The 16,355-nt window shown below is 40.0% G+C and overlaps 1 protein-coding gene across 29 annotated transcripts in view; it reads left to right on the forward strand.

The window, feature by feature from the left end:
* The window catches only part of ROBO2 (roundabout guidance receptor 2), an 800,601-nt gene that overhangs the window by 757,705 nt on the left and 26,541 nt on the right, over positions 1–16,355 (forward strand). For all 29 annotated transcript variants that reach the window (XM_083735907.1, XM_083735912.1, XM_083735908.1 and 26 more), the window contains 2 exons: positions 6,152–6,412; positions 12,889–13,103. In XM_083735907.1, coding sequence (XP_083592033.1) covers positions 6,152–6,412; positions 12,889–13,103 — 476 coding nt within the window. The remainder of the gene's footprint in view (positions 1–6,151; positions 6,413–12,888; positions 13,104–16,355) is intronic.

Raw genomic sequence — 16,355 nt, forward strand, 5'->3', positions numbered from 1 at the left:
GATATGAGGGGACTAATATGTGTGGAGCAGAAGGCCTTTTAGGTGTAGCTCAGCAAACAGCTTCATAATACAATTGTTGGATGCACCCTCACATGTACACACTGTTGCCAATAGTAAGAAAATGCAATCTTCAATGGGCCTGCAAGACAATGTGTTTATGACAGTAAATTTTGGACATTCCTGTTTCATACTATATAGTTGTTTGAATCCCTCCTAGTTTTCCAAAGTTTAAAGGCCCCTTCATGCATTGCTTACATGAAGGACAATGCAGGAAGGGGCAGTGGGGCAGGGCTGTGCCCCTGGCCTCCCCCCACTATTGTGCAGCTGACCTGCCCTCATGTGTTAAGGTTCCATCTCAGACATCCATACTACACTGGATGGTGGGCCGTACACTGTGAGGAACACTGCCACTGTCCCTTCACTATACTCTAGTGAAAACAATGCAATAATCTCCAATGGGACTCAGCAGCACCATATCTTGCTTGGCTATTTGAAAATTGCTAATACAGCAGCCGGGACGCGGGTGGTGCTGTGGGTAAAACCTCAGCGCCTAGGACTTGCCGATCGCATGGTCGGCGGTTCGAATCCCCGCGGCGGGGTGCGCTCCCGTCGTTCGGTCCCAGCGCCTGCCAACCTAGCAGTTCGAAAGCACCCCCGGGTGCAAGTAGATAAATAGGGACCGCTTACCAGCGGGAAGGTAAACGGCGTTCCGTGTGCTGCGCTGGCTCGCCAGATGCAGCTTGTCACGCTGGCCATGTGACCCGGAAGTGTCTGCGGACAGCGCTGGCTCCCGGCCTCTAGAGTGAGATGAGCGCACAACCCTAGAGTCCGTACGGGCAGGGGTACCTTTACCTTTTAATACAGCAGCCACATTATTGCAGTACAGGGGGGAGGACAAAAGAACCTTGACCAAATATTGTCCATTGGCTTGGGGTTAACTTTCTGCCTATAGTTTTCTATTAGCAAAGTCTAGTAGCTTAGACAAAGCATATCTGTGATCCAGCCTCCTCTCTTTATGTTCTCACCATAGTTCCTAATAGATAGTCCACATCCTTTAAATTTTCAAAAGCTAAGCAATTTTAGCTTTGGGGGTGGGGGAAATATTTTTGTTGTTGTTTGATATGGGCTTGTGCCAGCATTAAACTAGTTGTAATTGATATGGGGTATGCATTGTATGTCTTTGTGTGTTCACAGAGATTTTCTGTAGAAAATCTATGTGTATTCAGATACAGAGAGAAATATTTTTCTTTTGAAAATCTGTGTAACTCAACTTATCCTTAGTGCTTGTTTTGCAAGAGATGCCAGGGACATCTTTTTGGCAGTAATTCAGCGTCATTTTGTTCTTGAACTTGTGAAAATAAACCCCAGTAGAATTTAAATTTTACAGAAAGGATCTATAAATATGGGTGTGTTATTTCAAACAATAGTTCGTTATAAATTTCCTGTGCTAGAACACAACACATTCTCAGCTCAGTTAACACAGAATATTCCCAGTCCACTAATCATCATACTTATTCATACACATTTAATGAAAGAACCATAGCTCTGTTGGAGCACATGGTTTGTATGCAAAAGTTTCTTGGTTCAATCCCAGGCATCTCCAAGAAAACTTGTGAAAGGATTTCTGTCTGAAATTCTGGAGAGCTGCTGGCAGTCAGTGTAGAAAATGCTGTGTCTCTGTATAATGCAACATCCCAGCAGCAGCAGCAGCAGCAGCAGCAGCAGCAGCAGCAGCAGTGTGTTACAGTCTTGATGACTGTGAATGGGTTCACTTCTTGTCTTTTTTTGCCTAAAGTGTTCCTGAAAGGAATCAAAAAAACAATAATCATACATACTAGCAGCTAAGTAAGTTGGCTGGTTGACCAAAATAGGGCTACTTGGAAGAACCTTGAACTTTGAAGAAGTTGTTTTCTTTTTAAAGTGGTGAAAACCAAAGCCCCTTCCCCCGTCCCAATAATCCAGCCTAGGAGCCCAGAGCATAGGCAACTGAAGCAAAGCTATACCTATAAAGTTGCAGCTGGGCTACCAGCAGATGTTGGTAGGATGTATTTGATACCATGGAGTGTCAGGGTCTCCAGTGACAATATCAGATCAAAGAGTTCCCCCAAGCTGCACACCTGCTCCTTCAAGGGGAGTGTGACCCATCGAGAGCAGAATGCATCCCATTCAGTGTCTCCCAAACAGTGTCTCAGTCTTGTCTGGATTAAACTTCAGTTTACTGACTCCCATCCAGTCCATTTTCAAGGACATACACTGGTGTCAGTACATTCGCTGCTACATCTGCTTGAGCTGTAGAGGGGGAAAAAATAAAGGTAAATGTCATCAGCATATGAAAAACAGTGCACTCCAAAACTCCAGATGATGCAACTCAGCAGCTTCATGTAGATGTTAAAACAGCTTGGTTGGTGAGATGGAACACTAGACTCCACAAAACCAAGCAACATCTATCAAACAGTAGATAAAAGTGGAACCACCACAAAGCAGCTCCTACCAGCTGCCAACCCGGCTTCCTTCTCTAGAAGTTAACCATTGTCAATGGTATTGAAAGCCAAAAAGTTGTCAAGTAACAGGTACACATACCTTGTCATTCCCGCAGCACAGGTTATCAGTTATTCAGGGTCACAAAGCAATCACAGTGCTGTAGCCAGGCCTAAATGCTGATTAAAATGATTCTAGAGAATCTGTTTCACCCCAAAATACTCTACTAACAGGATTCCTATTTGCCTTTAAAATGTTTTGTTCAAGAGGGCACTTGGTCTACCCACAAAGAAAGACACTTTGCTTCAAGTGGTACTGATTAATAATTATCCTCGCTCCCCCCCCCCACCCTCAATAACGATATCTGCACTTTAATGTATTTGCTGTTCTCAGCTCAGATAATTGTGCAATAAAAGACAAATAACTCCCATATATTTTAAAGACACCACAATGATAAATAAGACAGGTAAATTGATGCATTATCTGTAGAGAAACCTTTGTGACACAGGTCTTGGCTTCTCAGTTGTGTATAGTATCTATTATTTGGCGGGGAGAATTTTATTTGTCACCAAGACAACACTGGTTATTTAAAGCTAAGTAATCAGTGATGCTGACAGCATACTTTCAAGATTCACACAGCTCAGCCATAGCTTTTACTATGTTTGTCTTTCAATTACACTTTCCAGTTATTTATAATATTGCAGTGATAATGAGCACAGTTCTCCCTGCCCCAGAAAGTGCATTGTTAGAAGAAAGCTAAATTTGAAAAGGCAGGTGCCTTATAGGAAAGAAATAAGGAAAGTTTGCACAGGAAGAATGAAGCTTTTCCATTTTATTCCACTGACTTTTAAATAAGAGGGAAAGAGTTAATATATGCAAGTAATATGTGACTATTAAAAGAATACCTGTAGGTAAGTGGGAGAGGCAGACAGCCCCTTACTGCAAGACCTTTCAGCTGGCTGCTACTTCCTGGTCACAGTGTGAGCAGAGCATTTAGATGCCAGTGCCTGACCCTGAGAAGAAATGGGAAGGCCAGAAGTATTAAGCACCACAAAGTACAATTTGGTCTTTCTGCTACATCCCTTTCAGTAGCCACAACAGCTTAAGGGTTGTCACCAGTAATGCCTTCCTTTCATTCCACCCAATACTACTGCCTGCTTGTTGCGTCACCATTATGCTTCTGTTACTCCTAAACGTGGGGTTTCCAAACTGTAATGAAGATCACTAAAAATAAGTTATGGAATGCATTGTTTGCTTTGTTTGCTAACCAAATCAGCCAATGTTTTATTTAAAATCAAAAGGATTTGCAAATAGAAGCAAAAGGTTTTATGGTTGCTCTCTTGAAAAAAGACAATTTAATATCCTTATATTTCATTATCATGGAAATCCCTTTACCTAAAGAACGATTTGTAGAAATGAAAACTCTCTTCCCCATTCCCTTCAATAACTAAGAAGAGTTTGAGGATCAAGGCTGGCAGTAAAGCAAAGTAATGATGGTGGAGACACTTTGGAAGGGAGCAGTAAGGACAAAAATGACAGTAATTTGTTACTGCAGCTTCCCACCTCCTCAAATAGAATAACAGAATCTTAGAGTTGGAAGGGACTCTGAGGATAATCTAGTCCAAACCTCTGCAATGCAGGAATGTCAACTAAAGCATCCATGGCAGATGGCCATCCAACCACTGCGTAAAAACCTCCAAGGAAGAAAAGTCCACAATCTCCCAAGGGAGTCTGTTTCACTGTTGAACAGCTCTTACTGTCAGAAAGTTCTTCCTGATGTTTAGTCAGAATCTTCTTTCATATGACTTGAATTAGAAAGTCACTCTTTGCAGTATGGGAATAATATAAAGATCTGATGGAGCCTAAAGTCCTGTGGTGGACTTCTCCAATAGAAGCCACAGCTGTAAAAAGGAAAAATACCCAGGAAAGTTGGCCAACATATAAAACACTTTTAAGAGACAGTGATAGCCAACTAAAATTAAAAAGCTTTGAGGAAATAAGAGAATACATCTCAGACCAATACCACCAGATATTTGAAAATTTTGAATCTGATAAACAAAAGGGGTTCTCAACAGAAATTTCCTGATTTGAATCTGATCTTGTAAATTCTAAAGGAAAAACTCTTTCCACAACCTACCGACTCCTCCTTGACTGGAAAGTAAAGGAGGAGGAGGTAACAGTGGCCATGGTCACTGGTGAGGTGGTCACAAGACTTTGGCCATTCAATAACTATGTCCCAATGGGAAAATTTGTGGAAGAACAATTGGAAATACACAAATTGTTATACAATTAGAGAGAACTTTCTAAAAATGCAACACCAATGGTACTTAACACCCTGGAAACTTTCAAAAATGTATAAAAATGTGCCAAGTAATTGCTGGAGATGCGGAGATAATTCAGGAACTTTCTACCGTATATGGTGGTTATGTAAGAAAATACAGGTATTCTGAGAGAGTATTCACTCAGAACTGGAAAAAAAATGCTAAAGATCCCTTTTAAGAAAAAAACAGAGGCTTATCTCCTGGGAGGTACAGATTTGGATATTCCACAAAAAATGAAGGGTATTTTTTTATACGCTACGGCGGCAGCAAGAGTTCTCATTGCGGCAAAATGGAAGAGTATATGAATGGCTCCAAAAGCTGATAGAATATGCTGAATTAGATGGTCTATCAGAAAAAATAAAGAATAAACCAAAACAGGAATTTGTTTCAAAATGGGAGATTTTCAAAGAATATATGAAATATAATTACAGTAGTTTAAACTCTGTTGCAGCAATAGTTGCAAGTTAGGCATAAGAGTTAAGATATATTAAGAAAAAGTTAAATTATGATAAAAGAGTGTATTGGCAATAAGTAATATGAAATTGAAATAAGGAATAGACGGGAGGTCGGGTCTATAGTGTTAAGACCAACTTATGTTTTATTGTTTGTTAAGAAAATTTTGTGTTTATTGTTATTCTTGTGTGTAATTCTGTATCTGTGTTTTCTTTTTCTTTTTTTTGCTGTATCAATAAAAAAAAGAAGCAGATAGATTTTCTGTGGAAAACTATTGCATAAGGCTTGGTAACTGATTGCACAGTAGAATTCCATCTGAGTGTTTTGTTATAACAAACCTTTTCATGATTGCAACCCAAAGCTGCACATCTACTTAGAATTGAGTCCCATGTATTCTGTGGAACTTGCTTTCAAATTAGTGTGCCAGAAACAGGGAAACTGATGGACTGATCAGATCTGATCAGCCCTCTTGTATCCTTTTATCCACATTGCACAGATTTAACTTTAGAGATTTTTGGAATACCAACATAATATATAATAAATGGTACTGAAAATGACATGTTCTTTGTTTTGTTTTACTCTTTTGCTCTTGAAAAAAATTGCTTCATTTAGAAATGAGATTAACAAATAGATTTTATTTGGTATCACTTTGGTTGGGCCCTTTTTGCCCTTTATCATATCAAAAAGATAAAAAGTGAAATTAAGTGTTAGCTTTGCTGAAATAAATGGGGAATCTGTGCCTGGTTTTATGGAGTCAGGTATTATTTAGGTTATTCAAGTTTCTTAGTTGTTGTTTTCATAACACAAAATAGATTCTCCATTTTGCATATAGTATAATATACAGTATCATTATTTCAATGAATTATATATAGCCTAAACCTAAACCATTTCTATTCTAGGTATGACAGTGATGGTTGGTGCCCACCTTTACCAGTCCAGACATATTTGCATCAAGGAATGGAGGATGAGCTTGAAGAGGAAGATGATAGAGTTCCTACACCTCCTGTTCGAGGAGTGGCCTCTTCCCCGGCAATCTCCTTTGGGCAGCAGTCCACTGCCACGCTCACGCCCTCTCCACGGGAGGAGATGCAACCTATGCTTCAAGCCCATCTTGATGAACTTACCAGGGCCTATCAGTTTGATATAGCAAAGCAAACATGGTAAATGTGGCAGATACAAAGCCACTGCTGTCTTTCAAAGTCTCTTTTCTTTCTTTCTTTTTAGCAGGTTCTCATATGCTGTCCTCACAGATACAAAGCAAACATGGTAAATGTGGCAGACCCAGATACTATTTGGGAAATGAAAAACATCAGAAGCCACATCATTTGAGAACGTAATTCTCATCTTGAAGGATCTGCCTGTGCCTTAAGTAACTAATTAACAAAAGGATTTTGTCAGATGTAGATTCTGACTCCTTTGCAGCCTGATGGGAAAGAGTCTGCATGTCACATTGCTGGATTTTGAACCCATGAACATTCCTTGGATATTGATAACTATGGAGGCATTTAAAATCTGTATTTTTTAGAATAGTTATCAACAGAGATATATTTTACTAAATTCATTCCTAGACCATGTGTTAAAAATGCATGGAATATTTTAAGATTAGCTCAGTTAGCTTCTTTTTAAAACACACACAGAGGATCTCTTTTCTTCAAAATAATTATCTTATACAAGCTGTGAACCTAAGCACTGTTATACCATAAGTTGTACTTTTTGGAACTTGTAATTTAATGAAGACTTCTGTAACCATACAGTAAAACACACCCATTTTCTGAATGTTATAAGATCAAGTTATCTTGACTGATGAAAAACAACCATCAAAGTCCACAAGTCAATGGGTGAAATGCAGTGTCATTTGAATAGGCATTCCTTACCTCTCTCCCTGATGTAACCTTCTACATCTGTCCTGGAATGTCCCCCCAGCCCTCTGGAGCAGATTTGGATAGCATGCAGGGGGGCTGCATCCGAAAGGAGAGGAATGGGGTCTCATTGCTCCAATGGAAGTCCATTCATAGAATCATAGAATTGTAGAGTTGGAACCTGAGGATCATCTAAATCCAACTCACTGCAATACAGGAATATGCAACTGTCTCAAACGGGGATTGAACCTGCAACTGTGGTGTTATCAGCACCACACTCTAACCAACTGCGCTATTCAGGCCCTTAATCTCAACTAAAGCATTCATGACAGATGGCCATCCAACCTCCAAGAAAAAAGAGTCCACCACCTTCCAAGGGAGTTCATTCCATGGTCAGACAGCTCTTACTATCAAAAAGTCCTTCCTGGTCTTTAGTTGGAATCTCCTTTCTTGCAACTTGAAGCCATTGGTTTGGGTCCTAGCCTCAAGAGCAGAAGAAAACAAGCCTGGTACATCTTCCTTGTGACAGCCCTTTAAATATTTGAGGGTGACGATCATATCTCATCTCATTCTCCTCTTTACAAGGCAGAGTAGAGCGGGCCTATTACAGTGGTACCTCAGGTTACATATGCTTTAGGTTACAGACTCCACTAACCCAGAAATAGTACCTCGGGTTAAGAACTTTGCTTCAGGATGAGAATAGAAAACGTGTGGCGGCAGCGCAGCAGCAACAGGAGGCCCCATTAGCTAAAGTGGTGCTTCAGGTTAAGAACGGACCTCCGGAACAAATTAAGTACTTAACCCAAGGTACCACTGTACTTCTCTTGATTGAGACACTAGACTTCTGTTCATGCAGCCTAGAAAAGCATTAGCTTTTTCTTTTCTTTTGCTGCTGCATCACACTGTTGACAAATGCTAAGCTTGTGGTCCACTAAGACCGCTAGCGCTTTTTCACATGTACTACTGGCAAGCCAGGTGTTCCCCTTCTTATATTTGTTCAGGTTGTTCTTCCTTCCTAAATGTAGAACCTGACATTAGTCCCTGCTGAAATTCATTTTGATAGTTTGGGCCCAGTCCTCCAATCACTTCAGATCATCTTGAATCCTGATTCTGTATTTTGTGGTACTAGCTACCCCTCCCAGTTTGGTGTCATCTGAAAATTGGATGAGCACCCCTTCAATTCCACCATCCAATTCATTTATAAAGATGTTGAACAACAATGGTCTCAGAATAGAACCCTGCGGCACCCCACTTGTCACTTTTTTCCAGGATGATGAGATACCATTAGTGAGCACTCTTTGGGTTTGGTCAATCAACCAGCTACGAATCCACCTAACAGTTAACTTGTCCAGCGCACATTTTACCAGCTTCTCCACAATAATTTCATGGGGGACTGTCAGTTAGAAGCATAAACACCACAATGCCACTAAACAAATTTACCCACATTGAAATCAAGGAATACTATGTCCACAACATTCCAATGATCCACCGAGCTTCTAACGCTATCTCAAAGAAAGAAAAAGAAAGAAATGAGATTCATCTGTCATTATTTGTTTTTGAGAAACCCATGCTGGATTTTAGTAATCACAGCATCATTTTCTAAGTGCTCACAGACCAACCATTATCTATTCTAGACCTGTTCTTGGAATTGTTGTCAAGCTGGCTGGTTGGTACTTGGATAATTCTTTTTTGAAGATGGGAACATCATATGCCCGCCTCCAGTCTGCAGGGACCTCACCTGTTCTCCCAGAATTCTAAAAGATTATAGACAGAGTTTCTGATACGACATCTGCAAGCTCCTTTAGTACCCTTGTATGCAGCTCATCAGGGGCTGGAGATTTGAGTTCACTTAAAGTAACTAGGTGTTCCCTTACCACCTATTTTCCTAGCAGGCTGCAACTCCCTCCTTGCATCATTTATTCTGTGTTCACCAGGTTGTGCACCACTTTCCTTTTGGGTGAAGACAATGGCAAAGTAGGTGTGAAGCCATTCTGCCTTCTCTCTTGTCATCCGGCTGTTGGCTACTTTGTGATTTGTCCTTTCTTCCATTTCTTATACATGCTCTTCTTACATCTCAGCTCCTCTTTAAATTTCCTCTTGCAGGCACACTGGTTTCTTTAGATGCCTCCCACTTTTCTTTCTTGGTGGTTCTGTCTGCATTTGTTTCTTCAATATTTCACTGTTAGGAAACTCCCACCATCTTAGACTTCCTTCTCTTTGAGTATTTCTGACCACGGGATCTCACCCAGTACTCCTTTAAGCTTTTTGAAATCAGTCACAATTGGATATCATTCTTGTTCTTGAGGAAAGTCCTAATGTTTCTTTCAGGTTGTATTAGTAAAGAAACTGTAGAATTAAAACTTTCAGATCCCATTCTGGGAAAGCTGAAGGACTGACAAGTATAACCTCCCAATTCTGCTATATTTGAGTAAAAGAGATTGTGGAAGCAGTTGCTTAAAAATATTCATAGCATAAATCCAAATTCTGGTTTGGTATTCAAAGGGAGAAGAAGATACCAAGTTCACCTATATCAGAGAGGCTGTTTGGGAACTGAAAAACAGAGCAAAACCAACTCAAACTATAGAATAGAATGTCACAGGCTTTTTGTACATCTTAACATGTAGAAATATTATTTTAAAAGTAAAAGAAAACTTCAGCAGGACAAGAAACCGTGTGCTGTTAAGTTGCTAAATGGCATAGTGCCAGTGAATGTTTCCTGACATACAAAGGCCACAACTTACACCGAAAGAGTTATTATAGGTCAAAGAGGCTTGTATGAATTTTCTGCCAATGCCAAAGCCAGCTGTTTTCCTTGGACAATTTTCAGTACTCCAACCTCGTTTGCAAGCTGCAGCCAATCAACAGGGTGCTTAGGCCACCTCCTCCATGGGATATAGCTTGTTTATGTAACAAGCCAGAAGCCCAGGCATCAGCTAATTCAGGTCTAGGTTAAATGTATAATTGTGCCAGGCAGGACACAGATGCATGCCCTGGCATGCTTTCAGTCTGTACCTTGCAGCTGTTACGCTTCCTGTGGTGGCATACAAACTGCAGGTGCAACTTTGGGTGTCAGTTAACATCATGAATCTCATTATGTAATCTGTGCTTTTAAGATGGGGAATTACACATTCAGTATTGGATAAATTGTATCAGTTAGCTGTATCTGATAAACTGACAATGTGCCGATACAGTACTCTTAAATGACCATAACAAAATGCAATGATACTCATAATTTTCAAAAGACTAACAGGCAAAATAAAAATAAAAATGCCAGCACCTTAAGAAATAGCAACAATATTTCCCAGTGAATGGGCTTGAATATTTTATCAGGGGTTCTGTAAATGAATGCATGCAATATAGATTATTGTTTTAAAAATATGTCATTAAGGAGGAATTAGTCTAGAAATATATATATATATTTCCCCCTGGGTATCTTGTGTAAAATCCAGTATGAAGTTTGACCTAGAGATAACCTTATGCACAAATGACTTCTTCATCCTAGGAAGCTATGCAGCTTCTAAACAGGAACCTAATTACAACATAACCATCTTTGATCTAGCCCAGTGATGGCGAACCTTTTAGAGACCGAGTGCCCAAACTGCAACCCAAAACCCACTTATTTATCACAAAGTGCCAACAAGGCAATTCAACCTGAATTGGTGCATAATCTGCCGTAGCTGTCACTACTCTGACTCCTGTTTAGCCCTTAAGAAAGAAGTACCTAGCTATCATATTGCATTGTATCTGGGGAATTTGTGTGAAGTCTAGGCAAGCTCTCTCAGTGTTTGCCTCAACCTCGCAGCAGCAGGAGGAGGAGAAGGAAGAAGGTAAACGGTGTTTCCGTGCACTGCTCTGGTTCGCCAGAAGTGGCTTAGCCATGCTGACCACATGACCCGGAAGCAGTACGCCAGCTCCCTCAGCCAATAAAGCGAGATGAGCACTGCAACCCCAGAGTCGGTCACGACTGGACCTAATGGTCAGGGGTCCCTTTACCTTTACCTTTTTTAGTCCAGTAATTAAGCTACTATATGTGCCAACTACTTAAAGATAACTAACACAAACTTGATATATAAATGTTTGATTTGTTTAAGTACCGTATTTTTCGCCCTATAGGGCACACCGGCCCATAGGGCGCACCTAGTTTGGGGGGGGGGGAATAAAGGGGAAAAATGTATTCCCCCCCCCAGGCGCGGGGCTGGGGCAGGGGAAGCCCGACATCTGCGCGAAGCACGGGGTGCCCTCCGGAACTCCCGCCGGGCGTGCAAGGCTTGTGGATAGCTTCCTGAAGCCTGGAGAGCGAGAGGGGTCGGTGCGCACCGACGACTCTCGCTCTCCAGGCTTCAGCGAAAGCCTGCATTCGCCCCATAGAACGCACACACATTTCCCCTTCATTTTTGGAGGGGGGAAAGTGCATCCTATAGGGCGAAAAATACAGTAGTCATTTCTTGCATTCCAGTAAGAATAAGGTCAGATAAAATCTCAAATGATATGAATTCTGGACTATATATCTGGCTTGAAATTTCTAGCCTAATATATCTAACATATATTAGAGATTAGCTCTTTGATATCTTTGGAATGGCCTCTTCCATAGTACTTATTCATTCATGACCCTAGCATCATTTTAAAGATAAATCCACTGTTTCCGTTTCCTCATGTTTTGTACCAGTTGGCATACAATAGTGTGGAATCTATGGTAACAATGGGTTATACAATGTGGAAATAGTCATGTGAGTGAAGTTGTTTTAGGGCTACCCACAAATTATTCAGAAACATTTCCCCCGCTTCTGCTTCTACAGGGTGAGTCCTCTTTTAAAAGACTCGCCCTGTATTTCTTATTTGTGGTGATCATGATGGGCTAAAGGACTGCAAAAGCACATAGAAATCTGAGAGATTTCAGTGGAAGTGTTAAGTACATCACCCTAAATCTCACTATTTGTTATAAATGGAGTTTCAACAGCTTAATCCTATTCTGTTTTTGGCATCTGTCTGTCTCAAGAAACAATGGAGTGTGTCTCCAGGGGTGAAGTCAAATTACTGCGTTACCAGCACTGAAGTGTCCTCCCTGGGGCACAAGCCTGGACAGTATGTATGGAAGTCCTGGACTATTTAAATGGCAAAAAAAACCCCTCACTTATGTGCAAAGGAAAGCAGGGCACCAGCTTGGCCGCAGAAGTTGCTGAAGGAGGCATACAAGGCACCATTCAAATCCATTCCAAATTTGTGGAGAGTTTACTCCTTTGCCTTTTCTTCTCCTGAAGATATCCTGCAAGGATTAGAGTCAATAGTTTTCCTTCTCCTAGATGAGCTACCTTTTGAGATTAATGAACCCCATCTGCCCCTCACTTCCCTCCACAGCACATGCAGAAACCACCTTCTTGACCATTTAACCCATTACTGGTCTTGTCTGCTCAGTCCGCTGGAGCCTTCATATGCAGGTCCCAAACTCACCAAAGGTTTGAGGCCCATTAGCTACCCTCACCTGGTTTAGCCAGCCAGTTAAAGCCGTTCTTGGGATTTGGCTGCTGCCACAGGCTGACAGCTTCTAGGAACCACAGGTGAGAGTTACGTGCAGGGTGGGGACCAAAGGTGAGCAAACTACTCCAGAAGAGTGTGGCATGTTCCCCACCAGAGGTACTACCCATCCCCTAAAACCTCTTAAGTCCCACTGAGTTAAATGAGACTTATTCCCAGCAAAGTGCAGTATATGGCTTATGACTGGATCATGTTTCTAGCTTTTTAAAGTGCTTTCCCCTTTTGCCTTCTCCCTTTTGCTCTAGGCACATTCAAAGCAATACTCAGCCACCCCAGACTCCACTTCCACCATTAGGATATGTGTCTGGATCTCTAATATCAGATTTGGAAACAGATATTCCAGAGGATGAAGATGAGGATGAGGATGATATTGAAGAAGCTTTAGAAATCACAAGACCACTGAGAGGACTAGAGCATACTCCAGGCTCTAGCATGGACAATCTAGACAGCTCAGTGACAGGTAGGCAAACAAAATTAAGAATGAACCGGCTTAGTAAAGATGTAAAATGTGTTCTAAATAAAATAATGTTTAAGGGTATTCTATTCTGCTCTATTTCTGTGGCATTTAAAAAAGTTGTGTTAATATTGCTCACAACTGTTAAAGGATTTGAAAATGCTTTTGCTTTGCTGCAAATGATAAGAAAATTCATGAATTTTAAAAAGCTTTAAAAACATGAAAGAAAAATCAATTATATCCCAGCTTTCATAGAAAGTTCACTTTACTGGGAAAGCAAGTTTATTACATGTATGGTGGAGCGGGGGGTAGAGCAAAAGCAGCTAGACTAAAAAATATATTTTGTATCTCAGGAACAACATGAGAAGCTGACATCTATAAAAGGTTTCTATGTTTTTTATTTTATTTTGGGGCTTTGTAAAAGTGATGAATGTCAGAAGATGTTTTTTTCTGAATAACCTTAGAACAAGTTGTAGTATGAAAGAACAGCTATGTGGTGACACCTTTATTTTGTGCCCACTACATATTTAATCATTCTTCCCTTTCAGCCAAATCCCATTTAATTAATCGAACATCTTTTGCTTGACTCTTTCTTATTCCTCACATGTCTGGAGATGTTACAGCTAGAATAATCAAAGTCCAACCTGGAAACAACTAAGCTTGCCCAGCCTGAATTGATAATAAAACTGCTGTTGGTAGAAGATAGACAACCATTCCGTTTTGCGAGAAAGTGCTGTTCTTACATGAATAGCATGACCTCATTCTAGGCTTCAGCAGACTTTCATTTCAACTGATGTTGGACCTGCACTTAACGTACTGTATCTAGGTTGACTGAGGTCTATTGAAGCCCAAGCATGCATGGTCTATATAGCTCATTAAAAATATTGCACATCTCTTCAGTTGTTGATCTTTATGGGACAGTACTAATTTCTGAATATATCTTCATGAAATTTCTGTTCGTTGAAGACAGATTAATGCAGCGTCTTTTAATACTTGTCTTCCTTCTGTGTGCCTTGCAAGTTGTTTTGAGTTTGGGTTTTTTATGCCCTTATCTAAACACTGCAGCTATGAAAACACATTGCAGTTTCCAGTTAGAGTGGGAATATGACAGTAATGAAGCATCAGTACCTCGGATTTCCCTCTCTCCCTCTCTGTGTCATTGAATTAAGGGAAATGGTGCTTTATTCCCACTTTCCAGTTTCCCTTCCCCATGCCCTGGGGCCAGGCTGCTTGCCAAGCTAATTAAGATTTAAGAACTGTAGCTTGACTGCTGTGATTTGAAATCCAGATCCAACTGAAGACTTGTAGTTACAAGTTTAAGTCTCTGAATTTGGAAGATTGGCTTATTAGTGCACAAGTATGTTAAGCCACTTTACCTGAATTTGCTGGAATTTTTAGCATAATCTCCTTCTGGCTGTAATACTATGCATTTTTGCATGTGTCTAGGGAAGCATTCCTGTAGCAATCCATCGAAGGTCTTAGAGTGATAATATGTATTTTAAAACCTGCTACCAAAATACTATTCATTTATATGTATTAATATGTCAGTCTTTATATGTGTGTGTGCGCGTGCATGATTTGCATATTTGCTTTTCTATAAGTCGCTGTCTCTTTTCCTCCTAGTAATGTACAAGTATATTGATTACAAATTCTGGTTTTTAAAAACCAACACTGCTCATTGAAGCCTTCAGTTGCCTACGTCATTATTTTTAAAATGCTAATACTTTGTTATTGTGCCAAACCCTTAGGGAACAAAGTGATAGGGGCAAAAAAATTAGGCCAACACCAAATGGATTTGCATATTTTCTTATGTATCCTTTTCTGCCTCCTTATGCTTTCTGTAGGAAAACATAATCAGTGTCTTGTTTTCATTAGTGGTAGAAGTAGTGATCATAAAAGAAAGCAAACATGATTCTGAATCACCTTTTCAAAGGGTGAAGTTCAAGTTAGGAAAGAAGACTTAACTCTCTTTGTTACCATTAGTATGAAGTTGACAGGTCAAAGATGGAGGAGGACACTCAGAATATCCCAGTCTTGGTTGCCAAAGAAATATCTCACACATTTTCTTCATTTAGCTTATTTGACTTTCGGTTTTTTGAATCTTGTATATGAATGCTTTCTTTTCCATTGCACTGCAATTATTCATTTACATAATAGATCAGAGACCCTTCTGTCTCTGATAATTCAAATGCATCGAAGTTCAGCATTTATTTATTTGCTGAAGAATATGGTAGGCAAAATAGAACATAGGAAGTTGCCTTAAAACAAATCAAACCATTCCTCCATCTAGCTCAATATTACCTATATTGGCAACAGAGGTTCTATGGGGTTTACGACAGGACTGTATTTCCATTTGGAGATATCAGGGATTGAACCTGGGACAATTTCTGCTCAAAGCATGTGCTCTACTTCTAAGCTAAACCCCTTCCCTTAAGATCAAAGATTATCACTGTCTGTTTTTCCCTACCTATAACAGAGGCCAGAGAAGAAGTTGAAGGTGGGCATTAAGATTCTAATAACCCATGTCCATAAAGAACAATTCCTTTTGGAGGCAAAAAGATTCCTTCTGCCACTCTGCTGGGCAGAAGGACTTCCATTTCCCCCCACATCACAGTTTTTCGGGTTGTGGAGGAAGCAGGCTATGTCCTTGTCTTATGATCTGTTTAAGACCATTGTAAATAGGAGATCCAGTTTAAGTATCAAAAGTTTTATAAAATCCTTTTCCCCCTTAATAAAGACATATTGGGACATGCATTAAGCACAATGTAACATAGATTCTGTGGACGTTGTACTACTGGATACAATAACATGAAATCTTTGCTGTAATTACTACGGAAGCAAATATGGGGAGTTTCATACATGGAAGCCAACAGACTTTGGGAAATATGCTAAAAGATTAATACAAGAATAAAAAAAGGCACTAATACTGGGTAATTAGACCTTGATCTAAACTGACTATCATACATGAATAACAGTATCCCAATTAAAATTAAACATTTAAACATAAGGTGGAATCTATATTTTATATACTTGTTTCCTTTCCAGAACATTATAATGAACAAAATGCAAGCAATATATAAGTTTGACACTTTTTATAGATGCAAACATCATCAAAGCATTTATAAACATTAATGAAAAATGAATTTATGCCACTTAGCCAAATTTATTTCTGTTTGAAATTTCAATCTTTCCCTGCAATCTTTTTCTCTCCTCCATATTGCTGAAAGGCACAAAATTTTGTCAAATTTATTCAAGCTG

Source organism: Podarcis gaigeae, assembly GCF_964106915.1.
Source record: "Podarcis gaigeae genome assembly, chromosome: 4".
Classification (NCBI taxonomy): domain Eukaryota; kingdom Metazoa; phylum Chordata; class Lepidosauria; order Squamata; family Lacertidae; genus Podarcis; species Podarcis gaigeae.